Source organism: Cnephaeus nilssonii (genome assembly GCF_951640355.1).
Source record: "Cnephaeus nilssonii genome assembly, chromosome: 10".
NCBI classification, from domain to species: domain Eukaryota; kingdom Metazoa; phylum Chordata; class Mammalia; order Chiroptera; family Vespertilionidae; genus Cnephaeus; species Cnephaeus nilssonii.
The window spans coordinates 81,047,735-81,060,959 of NC_137081.1; the positions used below are offsets into that span (position 1 = coordinate 81,047,735).

General features: G+C 36.8%; 1 protein-coding gene across 1 annotated transcript in view; it reads left to right on the plus strand.

Annotated features, from left to right (window-relative positions):
- Positions 1-13,225, plus strand: part of DPP10 (dipeptidyl peptidase like 10) — a gene marked incomplete at both ends in the record, with an annotated part of 660,265 nt that overhangs the window by 504,831 nt on the left and 142,209 nt on the right. Inside the window, 2 exons of the mRNA XM_079782730.1 lie at positions 11,753-11,805; positions 11,907-11,988. Coding sequence (XP_079638856.1) covers positions 11,753-11,805; positions 11,907-11,988 — 135 coding nt within the window. The remainder of the gene's footprint in view (positions 1-11,752; positions 11,806-11,906; positions 11,989-13,225) is intronic.

Sequence of the window (13,225 nt, forward strand, 5' to 3'; positions counted from 1 at the left end):
TGGCATTAAGGAAAAAAAGATACTTGTGTAGTACACAGCAACATAAATTGTTTTTAATCTTTCTGAAAATTTACTTGGTAATATGAATCAAGGTGTAAAATGTGCATATCTTCTGACCCACAAATTTTAATTCTGGAATATATCCTAAAGATGTACATAAATATGCAATGAAAATAATTTCAGCATTTTATATAATATATGAAAAATATTATAAACCTAAGTAGCTGTTAACATGTAAATACTTACATAAATTATACATTCTTGAAAATTATATTTTTCCCAATATTTAAAAAAAATCATTCAATACAGGTGAGTCTTAATTATCTATGGGAAAATAGTGTTGTGAAAAGTGACTAAAACAAATCCATACAAATAATTTTATATTTTGTAGAGTTTTTTTCCTGCTTGATAGTAACAGTTTTATTAAATAAATTAACTAGTTGCAATTCAAATAAATTTGATTTTTTTCTGTCTCCATTCTCTTGGTTTAGCTTCATGTAACAGTTAAATAATTTTCATGTAATTTGCCCTCTAATTTTTATAACAAAATCGTTGAAAATATTTTGCTTTTTCCTTTCCCTGATAAATAAATTAAAATTTTTAAGTGACCTGCTTGAGATAACAAAGTAAGATTTGATCCCATTGAAATGACGAAAGAACTGTTCCAGAAAAATTACTGTGGAATGAAGGAACCCTTTCCTAAGGCACATACTTGGCTCCATTAACAGGGACCTGTGCATTTCTATATGTGGTAGCAGCAATTTTCGTCCTTGCCATTCTAGTTCTAGCACCAAAGTTAAGGTTGAGAGTTCCTCTGTCACTCTGTCCTATTGTGATATATTTATTTCTGCATTGACATGCTAGAGAGAAAACTAGTTTGTATGCAGTTAGATTATGTTTCAATTTATTCCAGTGAAAACTGATAGCTGACTTACATCACTGGTAGCAATAGACCTTTATGTGTTATTCAGGTATCAAACCAGGTACTTCCAATGATGACACATGAAATAGTTTAACACCAATTGGTGTGAAAGTAGCTCATATTCAATAATTAATGCAAAAAGTCTGGTATACGAAAAATTTTTCACAGAGCGTGACATTACCAATGAGTTACTTCAGTCAGCAATATATTATGGTGAAGGTTACATGTTATATATGGACTAGAGGCCCGATGCATGAAATTCGTGCAAGAATAGGCTTCCTTCCCCCAGCTGCCGGCACCAGCTTCCCTCTGGCACCCAGGATCTGGGCTTCCCTCACAGCCCCGGCTTCATCGGGAAGGTCGTTTGGAAGGATGTCCAGCCTAATTAGCATATTATGCTTTTATTATTATAGATTATTATAGATTATTGAAAACCTGATGCTCTGTGCCCTCTTTGAAGTGAAATTCTACATTCTAGACATTACTGAATTCTAAGAACAACTTGAAGGGAGTTTGATTATGGTGATTATTAATTTATTTAACAAGGGATATAGCAGAAAATTACTTATTCTGCTAGCTCAGAGGTCTCCTGTTATATAATAATGTATATTCTTGTGTTGGCTGTTGTGAATGTGCAGGGCGGTTAGATTATACCTTGGACACAATAGTTCAACATGAAAAATGATGCCAAGGTAATATTTGGTGTCTGTCTGCTTTTGAGACTTGAATGCAGTATTCACTATTCAATTCAGAGTACACTATTTTTTTTTTTCCAAATGGGAAGCCTAAAAGACCCAAATAAAGAGAGAAAAAGTAAAAGTATTACTTTACTATATTCTATGTGGTGATGGCTACAGGCTAACAGAAGAGTTAAATTGGTTTTGTGCCAGATAGTCTGTTGTTTTTTCTTTAGAGAGTTCATTTTTGTTGTTTTTTTTATAGATCTTAGCATAAATAGAGCTGAATTTAAGCGACACAAACTTTGTTTTCTGTAGCAGCATTTATATTTAGTGCCCCCATCTTTACGGTCAGCCATGACGGTAATAGGATGAAGAATCCTGCACGGTTCTGCCATGTGGAAGCACATTAAAACAGTGATGACATGTTTGGAATCTGTAAGACCTTGGTTCCAGTCTCTATTTTACTAGTTGTGTATTCTAGATGAATATCTTAAAATTTATGGTGAGCATTAAGTGAGAACACAAATGAAAGTAGATTAAAATACTGACAAGTATAAAGTGTACCTTTAATTCCCTTTCATTTTTATTTTCAGCCAATAATGTTCACAGTGTTCACCAAGCTCTTTTCATGCATTGAAAAACATTTTTGTAGAGCCAGAGCTTGTAATTTTGTGAATTGCATTTATTACATCAGAGTGTCCTACCTAAATATCTAGTTCTCCACGACATAATAAAGATTTTTTTTAAACAACTGAACCACTGCTCACTCATCCTAAAAGGTACTTCATTATTCTAGAACAAGCCTGACATCCTCATAACACTTCCAAGAGAAAAAAATGCCCTTTGCTTCTGTTGTCTTTTCTCTCACTGATATTCTTTCATAAATGCTTTTCGCTCAGAAACTTGCCTCCTCATAGGTTAGTTTTTCTAATGGCAAAACATAAACCTACTTTAATTATTCTCCAGGCCATGAAAATACACGCTATTTAAACCAACTTGGCAGTTTAATCGCAGTGCAGAAAAAGGTTTGGCACCCAGAGTGTAAACATCTGGTTCAAGAATAAATTACTAAAGTACCCTGTTCTTTTTTCTTGTAAGTATAACTCTTCTTGACATGAATGTCCATAGATGTCTTAGGTAATAACCAATTTTCCAAGAAAAAAATTGTGAAAAACAGCTAACAGAGAAGATTTACATTTTTAATCTGATATATTAGATCATCTTTCCAAAATGAAATCTCTTTTAACTGAGGTAATCATAATTAATTCACGCCTACTCCTGTCAATATATCTTTGGATGGTGGCTTAATAGGCCTTTCAGAAATGAATCTTTTGCAAAGCTGTAGTCATGCTTCCTGTCTGAGGTCCCTGAAGAGATGTACAGAGAGAGAAAGTCATGCTATGAGTTGTAACCAAACGAACGTGGGCTCAGATTGTAGCTCCATTTCCTACTCACACGTTCAGTGCTTCCAGAGCCCATCACATGAACTATGAATGACAGCATCTTCTTGAGGCTGCTTTAAACATCAAATGATATATGGAAAGCACCCAGAAGAGTTAGGTATATAGCAAATGTTCACGTCAAGAATTGTTAGTTATACGCTGGATTAACTTGTTTACTACATTGGCTGCATTTTCCTCAACCCTATTAGTCCCTTCAATGCCTAAGTCGATTGTTACATTCTTGATGCTAACTTGAAGCCAAAAAGATGAATCGCTTCTCGGAAAGCCTATACGTTTATAATCTGCAAGTCCTAATTTAACTCTGACCTTTCACAGAGTGCCCCGTTGCTAATGGAATGTTTCTTAACCTTGTAACCCCAACTGCATCAAGAGCTGCTTGGGGACAGGGGTCACGTTTATTATGGCCTTTTCATTGGGCAAGGTACTTAACTTATGAGTTTGTGCATAATTAGTATCCCATAAATGTTTACAAACTGACAGACAACATATAAGAGTAAATAAAAATTATCAACTGATACTCCTTTATATGTGGTACTATTTTAAAGATAATTTTTTATTAACACAATCTTTTTAAAAATATAGTACTAGTGCAGTGATGGCGAACCTATGACACGCGTGTCAGCACTGACACGCATAGCCATTTCTGATGACACGCGGCCGCATGCCAAGGATGAAACATTTGCTGCTCCTGAGGATGAAACATTTGCGACTAGAGTCTTGGAGTTAGACTCTAGTTGCAAATGTTTCATCCTCCCCTATTAGACACTCTGTGCCGGAGGTCTGTAGGCCAAAACAACAGAAGTCCGGCACAGAGCGTCTAGTTCTGGGACTTCCGGTTAAGCCGGGATCTTTGCCCTCACTTCCGCAGGCAGAGCAGGGAGCAGCGGAACGCAGCGGGGGACGCATCTCTGGGGACCCTGCCATTACCAGTAACCAAATAACAGTTAACCACAGCAACCATTATCTACTGTTCTGGGTGTCATGGATTTCTAATCCATCATTACTGAGATAAGTGAGGGGGAGGCTGGGAGAGGCGAGGGTTTGTAGCGTGCTATGGGTGCCGTTTTCCGCCATTAGAAATAGCGGCAGCCATTTTAATTCACATAAGGAACACCATCTTGCTCCATAGTGCAGAATCCATTTCACCACTATTACTGTTGTGCATCCTTATTAACCCCTATTTCTGCTTATTAACCTTACCCTTTCCTAAAAGACAGTTATATGCACCATTTTGTGGTTAGTTAGGCTAGTTAACCCCTAATTGCCTGCAGGCCTAACAAGCTATCTATAATTATATCTTCTGTCACTGTCCCCCTGATGGAGAACCCAAAAAATAAAAAACTAAGGTTAAGTAAAGGAAGTGGTAGTAGCAGTGGCTGACCCTTTCAAGAGACATGGACCAAGATGTATGGCTTTATAGAAAAAAATGGCAGATCATTTTGCGTTCTATGTACTGAAACGGTAGTAAGCAGAACATGGAATATAAATAGACATTTTGAAACTAATCATTCCCAGCTCTTGGAAAAAAGTGAGGATGAAAGGAAGGACTATATTTCCAGGCAGCTACACCTTTATAAGAGCCAATCTAATTCCATCCTTAAATTTATGAAAGGCTCTACAAATTTAACATCTGCAAGTTTGAGCATTGCTCACGCTATAGCTCAGCAATGGAAAAGCGCTCAGTGAGGGAGAATTTATTAAAGAAACTCTCCTAAGATGTGCACCAGTTCTATTTCACAATATGGAGAATAAAGATGCAATTATTAAGAGAATATCTGAGTTACCACTCAGTAGAAATATCATAAAAGACCAAATAATGAGACTGAACACAAATGTACAACATCAATTAAAGAGAGACATAAGGAAGTGTAAACATTTTTCGATCTTTCTTGATGAAACTACTGATGTCACATCACATGCTCAGTTGGCCATTATTGGTTGATATTCTGATGGTCTCACAATGAGAGATGAGTTGATAAAGTTAGTATCAGTGTCAACAAGTAAATCAGGAAGTGAAATATGTAAGGTTGTTATACAAACATTTCATGACCTAAGCATTGATACTCTAAAGTTGTGTCAGTGACGACAGATGGGGCACCAAATATGGTGGGGAAAAAAGTTGGATTTGTCAAATTGTTTACAGAAGCTATTGGACATCCGATTGTGCCTTTTCATTGTATTATCCATCAGGAGGCTTTATGTGCCAAGGCAGGATTCACCTACTTAAACGACTTAATGTCAGTTGTTACAAAAATAGTTAATTTAATAGCTACTTGCCCCCTTCACAAGCGAGAATTTTTGGCCCTTTTACTGGAGGTTGATTCCACCTACAGTGGACTGCTGATGTACAATAATGTAAGATGGCTGAGCCGAGGCAAAGTTCTTGAGCGCTTTGTGGAGTGCTTTGAAGAAATTTAGGTATTTCTTGACGATAAGGATCTGGGAAACTTTCCTCAACTTAATGATGATAAGTGGGTCAACACCCTGATGTTTTTTACAGATCTCTCTGTTCATATTAATGAACTGAACTTAAAGTTACAAGGTTTTGGCAAAAGTATTGACGTTATGTTTGGATACATAAAAGCTTTTGATAGTAAAGTTAAAATTTTCAAGCGAGATGTAGAAACTAAAAATTGTAAGTATTTTCCTTGAGTAACAAAGTACTTTGAGAAGGCCAGTGCAGCTGTACAAAATGAAATGGAACTCTTGCATATGAAGTACCAGCATGTTTTAGACTCGTTACTTGACCAGTTTAGTGATAGATTTAGTCTAGAACAGACCATGAAAATAATTAAGTATCCTGATGTAGTAGTCTACAGTAGTTTGGAATTAAATGGTTTCCAATGGATGCAAATTGATGATTTGGAGATGCAACTTGCAGAATTTCAAGACAGTATCTGGGCTCAGGTATTTGTCGACTTGAGGTCAAAGCTTGAGAATCCGGAAAGGTGCCGCTTGGAGAATCAAGAGGGGTGCCACTATGAACAGGAAATTTGGAGTGCCTGGAACCGACTACCAGACACTTTTAGCACCCTGAAAAATATAGCAATGGCTTTACTCACAATTTTTCCCCTCTACATACTTTTGTGAGGCCTTATTCTCAGCGTTAAATAATATCAAAACCAACAAAAGAAACACATTGACAGATGAAGTTAGTAGCGCTTGCTTGGGCCTGAAGTGTACAAAATACCAACCTTCAATTGAAGATTTAGCCAATGAAATTCAGCAACAAAAAAGTCACTAATAGGCAGGTTAGTTAAAGAATTCCCCCCTGCTCACTTATCTTAGTTCACGGCATCCCACACAAGCTAAATAATATCAAGACCAACAAAAGAAACTGACTGACGGATGAACAAAGAAGTCACTAAGCATGTAAGTTAAATATTTAGTTTTTGATTTATTAAATACAATTATATATAACAATTATACATTTATGATATTTAAACTATAAATATTGCGAAATGTTTTTTCCTCAAAGTGACACAGTACCCGAGTTATGCTCAGTTTTTTGGCGAAGTTTGACACACCAAGCTCAAAAGGTTGCCCATCACTGTACTAGTGCAATGTTTGTGTCAAAGAGGTTTCTTAATAAAGAGTTGATGAATGAAGCTAGTTTTCTTTTATACAGCATGAATTCCACCATTTGGGATAACATCTATACTATTCTTATTCAAGTTCTGGCAGGCCTTAAATATGCCTGTTTGTTTTTGTTTTGTTTTTTTCATTCTTCCAGTAATAGCCCAGGCTATGTTTATGTTATTTAATTATTTAAAGATTCTGGATTTGCAAAATTTCCCAGTTTCCAGGATGTATTTGTAACCTCAAAAATCAATGCTCACTGTACATTCTCGGTCATCCACATGTGCAGGGAAGCAGACATGTGAAGTGCATGGTGCACACTTTCTCAGCTGAGATCATACAAGGCAGCCCTTCGCTTTCTTATTTCCCCTTTCGTACTGTGAAATGTCTTTTACATGGCCTTATTAGTACTATGTTTTTCACGTGCTGATGCTTTTTGTTGATGGCTTTTCTATTTAAAATATCCCCAAACATAGTGCTGAAATGTTGTTCAGTGTTCCTGGTTACAAGAAGGCTATATGTGCTTTATAGATAAAGTACCTCTATTAGATAAGCATCACGCAGGATGAGTCAGAATGCTATTGGCCATGAGTTCAATGTTAATGAATTAACAATACTAAATATTAGATATGGTGTCTTAAGAAAGAAACTTATATAAAATAAGATTATGTGTTGATTGGTTGATGAAACTGTTATAACCAACGGCTCACAGCAACCTAACCCTGTATTTCTCTTAGAAGCAATGGTCCAGTCTTTGCTAATTCAATGTATACAATGACTTATAGAATATAACTACAACAAAGAATAAGAATTGATTGTACCATTCTTAGTAATTAACATTTAGCAATCAACCTCTTCTTGGGGACTCCAGAGTAATGTAGAGGTGATTTGGATCAGATTGCATTGAAGGATCTTATAATACTTTCTGTACCTCCCAATATATACCTTTTGGCACCATGATATGGGATAATTGGACATTTCAAGGACAACTTCTAAGAGTAAGCTTTGATCAATATTTTGCATATTATATCTCAGTTTTGCCCCATGCCCATTACCTCAGCCATTAACTATTCAAACTCTGTAACAAGCAGTGGAATATCACTTGCAAAGATGAAATGAATATGTGATTTTTGACTGTGAAATGTCCATGTCCCCAAGGGATCTCATCAGGTGCCCAGTTTGGCTCTTTTTATGCAGCAGCCAAACTTTAGAGGAAAAAGACTGTCTCTAACATTAGTGACTCCACTTTTATCCTCTCATCTTGAATCAAGACTTATCTAGTCAATGACATAGAACCATGGTTAAGAGGAAATAAGGAATGTTAACAAAAAGAATACCAACTCACACCATATACAAAAATAAACTCAGAATGGATAAAGACTTAAACATAAGATGGGAAACCATAAACATCTTAGAAGAAGCCATAGGCACCAAAATAGCAGACATATGTCATAGCAATATCTTTACCAATACAGATCCTAGGACAAAGGAAACGAAGGAGAAAATAAAAAAAATGGGACTACATCAAAATAAAAAGCATCTGCACTGCAAAAGAAACCATCAATAAAACAACAAGAAAGCCCACAGCATGGGAAAACATATTTGCCAATGTTATCTCTGATAAGGGTTTAATCTCCAAAATCTACAGGGAACTCATACAACTTAACAAATGGAAGGTAAACAATCCAATCAAAAAATGGGCAAAGGACCTAAATAGACATTTTTTCGAAAGAGGACATACAGAAGGCCGAGACATATGAAAACCTGCTCAAAATCACTAATTATCTGAGAAATGCAAATCAAAACAACAATGAGGTACCATCTCACACCTGTCAGAATGGCTATCATCAACAAATCAACAAACAACAAGTGCTGGGAGGATGTGGAGAAAAAGGAACCCTTGTGCACTGCTGGTGGGAATGCAGACTGGTGCAGCCACTGTGAAGAACAGTATGGAGTGTCCTCAAAAAACTAAAAATGGAACTCCCATTTGACCCAGTGATCTCACTTCTAGGAATATATCCCAAGAAAACAGAAACACCAATCAGAAAGGATATATGCACCCCTATGTTCATAGCAGCACAATTTACCATAGCTAAGATTTGGAAACAGCCTAAGTGCCCATCAGCAGATGAGTGGATTAGAAAACTGGTATATCTACACAATGAAATACTACGCTGCAGTAAAAAAGAAGGAACTTTCACCATTTGCAACAGCATGGATGGAACTGGAGAGTATTATGCTAAGCGAAATAAGCCAGTCAGAGAAAGATAAATATCACATGATCTCACTCACTTGTAGAATATAATGAACAACATAAACTAATGAACAAAAATAGATACAGAGACAAAGAAGCATTGAACAAACCATCAAACCTCATAGGGAAGGCAGGGGAGGGCGTGTGTGGGGGTAAGAGATCAACCAAAGGACTTGTGTGCATGCATATAAGCATAACCAATGGACACAGACACTGGGGGGTGAGGGCATGTGCCTGGGGGAGGTCAATTGGGGGAAAAGGAGGCATATGTTTTATATGACAATAAAATCTTGATATGTTAAAAAAAGAAGTGCTATCCTAAGAAGGAAATAAAGAGATACAAATTAAAACAAATTGAATTTAGACCAGTGCACCTTAATAGAGATTATCACTAAAGCTGAATCCAATTGTCATTGGAAAAGCCCCTTTTAAAATTGCTGCAACACTATGCAAACAAACAAAGAGAAATCTCTACCTCTAACCCTGTTGAAGATTCCTCCTACCCCACTCATTATATTCTGATGTGGGCATCGAAAGCTATTTTAACTATGAAAGTTACAAAACGAAGAAGTAGTTGAGATCTTCTGGGACCACACACACACACACACACACACACACACACACTACACCAAGGGCAGTGGAGAGGAAAGAGCTCTAAACTAGGAGTAAAGGACTAGATTCTAATTATCTGTACATGGCAAACTGCTGACTTTGTAGGACACCTACAGATGAGCCTGAAACCCTACCCTTTATTGCTTCAACCTGTTAAGGGTTTAGGGGCGAGTCAAGGTAAACTTCTTTATTGTGGTCTTCCACCTCTACACACCAGCTGTGAGAAACAGATGCTGTGTCAGGCTAAGAATTACAGGACAGGAAGTGGATTTCCATATCTCCCTCCCCAAATCACATCATTTAGAGGAAATTTAAGTCCTTTGGAGTCATTCATTGAGAAGAGCCAGCTACCTCTATGACAAACATCACAGAAAGAGACCAGATTCAATCAATGGTTATATCCAGTTTTGCGTCAGTCATTGTTTCGGCCTGCTTTGCCTAAAAAGTAATGCACAGCAATTTTTTTCTCTGGGGATGGATGTGAGCCTAGAATTCAGGTATAGTCCTAGATGATTTACAGATAGGATGAATGGTTTACATTACTCATAATGTCATGTACACATGTGTCTGCTTTGAAGGTCAAGTGCTCACTTGGCAGTGTGCTTTGGCAACAGAACTTTCTGAGATAAAAAAAAAATGTTTATAGATGTGGTCACATTTCTCACCTGTCAGCCATAGTAGCAAATTCAAGGCTCAAAATATGTATTCATTAGGGAATTGTGTAGAATATGATGTGAATGTCAAAATAGACACCAGGAAAAATCATTTTTACGTTTACAACTCTATAGTGAAGGCAATCTCAAAGTTCAGTTATTTCAAAAGGAAGAAAGCTTCACTGGAAAACACAGTATTACAACAAATAAGGAAGGATTGTTATTACACTATAGAGAGAACACTAGTATTGCTTTTCCAAATATGTGGAAATCCTGTTTAATTGAGCTATTATTGCACTCAGAATAAATAACACATTGACTTCAAGGGAATTTTAATTGGCAGTATTATACAATTTGTACAATGTACATCCACTATAGAAATAAAATAAGCTTTGTACAATTGCATGCTGAAAGTTTAAGTTCTGTAAAACCTGAAAATAATAAAAAAGTTAATATAGCTAGAGAAACATTTTCTTCACCAGAACTAAATAGCTTAGAGAAAAATAATTTTCACTAAAATACAACACATTCATCATCCCTTTCCTTAACCTATTTTTTTTTTGCATTTTTCTTCATTTATTCGGTAGTCCACTATTTCATCATTTCTAATTACGAAGAACCAAATGTAGAAATATCTTTGCATTATCCACTATGGTCCATTTTTGGGATTTGATGTCACCCCATCATAGGTTATGTAATCCTTGGGAAGGTGGCCTTTAAAAAGAAATAAGGTTCTTTATAAGATGGTACTAACATCTCTTGAAGATCACATACTTGCAAACAACTATTTAATATATTATTTTCAACAATTACTATGAAGGGGTTAGGGGAGGTGTCACATTTTGTTTCCAACAATAAACACCTCAAGCTGTATGAGATTTTCCCCATCAGAATCATTACTCAACAAATACTGTTGCATGTTGCATGCAAACATGACTCTGTATTAGTAATGTGGAGGTTGTAAAGGTAATACACAACTGGACCTGACAGCATTCTGAGGAAAAGAAGACATATACTTAAAATAGTTATAAAGTGTACACTACAGGGTGAGAGTGTCCTGAGAGTCAGAGTAATCTGTGAGAGAGATAGAATAGGAGGAGGAAAAATTTCCACCTGAGTTAGGATATGATGGCCTATAAAGAAAAAGTTGAGACTATACAAGGGGAATTTATCTAATGCAATGGAAATATAGACTAGATGAAGGGAAGTAGTGGATTATAAGGGTGGAAAAACAGGTAGACTCCAAATACCAAAAGCCTTAAACATCGACAAAACAGTGTGAACTTTATTTTATAGATGATGAGGAATCACTAAATATTTTTAACAAGATAGAATTCTGATCACAATTATACTAAATAGAGAGTGGACTGAATAAAAATGCTACTGATGGTCCGATAAATGTTAGAAGGCTACTGCAGTAAGGCTCAGAGAAGGTAATGAACCCCAGAACTGCAATATTTCACATTTTGATTTCTCTCTAAAACCAATACTTGGCTACCCTGGAATTTAATTAAAACACATATACACATTAAGATAGAACCATTATTTCAAACTATAGTCAATAATTCTTTTTTTTTTAATTTCAGATTTTTCATTATTCGTATACTGCTTCATATGTGATTTACAACATACACACTAGGTAAGTTCTTGGATTTTCTGGTTTTCATGAGAAATTGTCCAAATAAATGACTGGTGTTGATGTCAATTTGTTCATGTAAAAAATATTTACCTTTTTTCAAGGGAAGTTTGGGAGTTAAACCCTCCAGAAGTAGCGGACTCCGTGTTGCAGTATGCGGCCTGGGGTGTGCAAGGGCAGCAGCTGGTAAGTACGGGCACTGGGATGCACAAGTATCATCAGCGTGGCCCTAGGGAAATGTGTACAGACCCACTTCCTTGTAAAAACTGTCATTATATATGGTGTCTATTTCCCTTTATTTCTTGTACCTAGTGCTCTAATGTAAGAATATATCAAACAATACTAGCATTGTTATCATTTAAAGAGTCTATAAAGAAATGATAGTTCTTAATTTATTATCATAGCATTACTAGTTTATAATGCTAGTCAATAATGAAACCTAGAAGAGAGTCAAGAATACCAGGGTCGAGTTCTTTGACATTTCCATTATATAATGTTGTCAATGAGTACTTTTTCAGGGTAAAATTTTAAGACAGAAGTCTGCACTTGGTAGTGTTCTCTTAAGACAGGATTTTTAAATCATATTTTGGAATTATCACCAATTGAAGAGGGAAATTATTGATGTATAAAACAGTTTGAACAACACTATATCTGTATGTATGTCTCATGGTGCCCATATAAAGACTTCAAGGGAATGCTGCTCAGAAAGTGTTATGCTTGCTTATGTGACATGTGCGTGCTCAAATGTATCACTCATTGCCACTTGATGTATAAATTATGTGAGGTTTACGCTTCTACCAGCAACAGTGTGAGAGCTTCCCTTCTTCCATGTGCTCACCAACACCAATTTTTTTCAGGCTACCTTATTATCTATATACCTATACATATAAAAGACTAAGCAACCATTATGACTGAATGACCGGAACGACTGGAACAACCAGTCGACCAGTCACTATGACGCACACTGACCACCAGGGGGCAGACGCCCAACACAGGAGCTGCCCCCTGGTGGTCAGTGCGCTCCCACAGCCAACCTCCCACGGCCAGACAACCTCCTGCGGTCCCTCCCCCTGGCCAGCCGGCCAACCACCCGTGGTCCCACCCCTCTCCCCTCCCCCAGGCCAGGAGGCCCTGATTTGCCCAGCCCCGATCAGGACTGGGCGAGATGGCCCCGATCAGCCCTGATTGCCGGCCAGGCCTAGGAACCCCACCTGTGCATGAATCTGTGCACCAGGCCTCTAGTGTGTTAATAATGACATTAGTGTTTCTTCCATTCCAAGTTTTATACTATCTATTTTATTAAAATCTTGCACAAGCTACACTATGAATGTGTCTAAGTATGGTGTTATTTCTGTGTGTGTATATTTTAAAAACTGTATTCTATTATAGGTTTAGGATTAAGCTTTACCTTTATTTTTTAGTA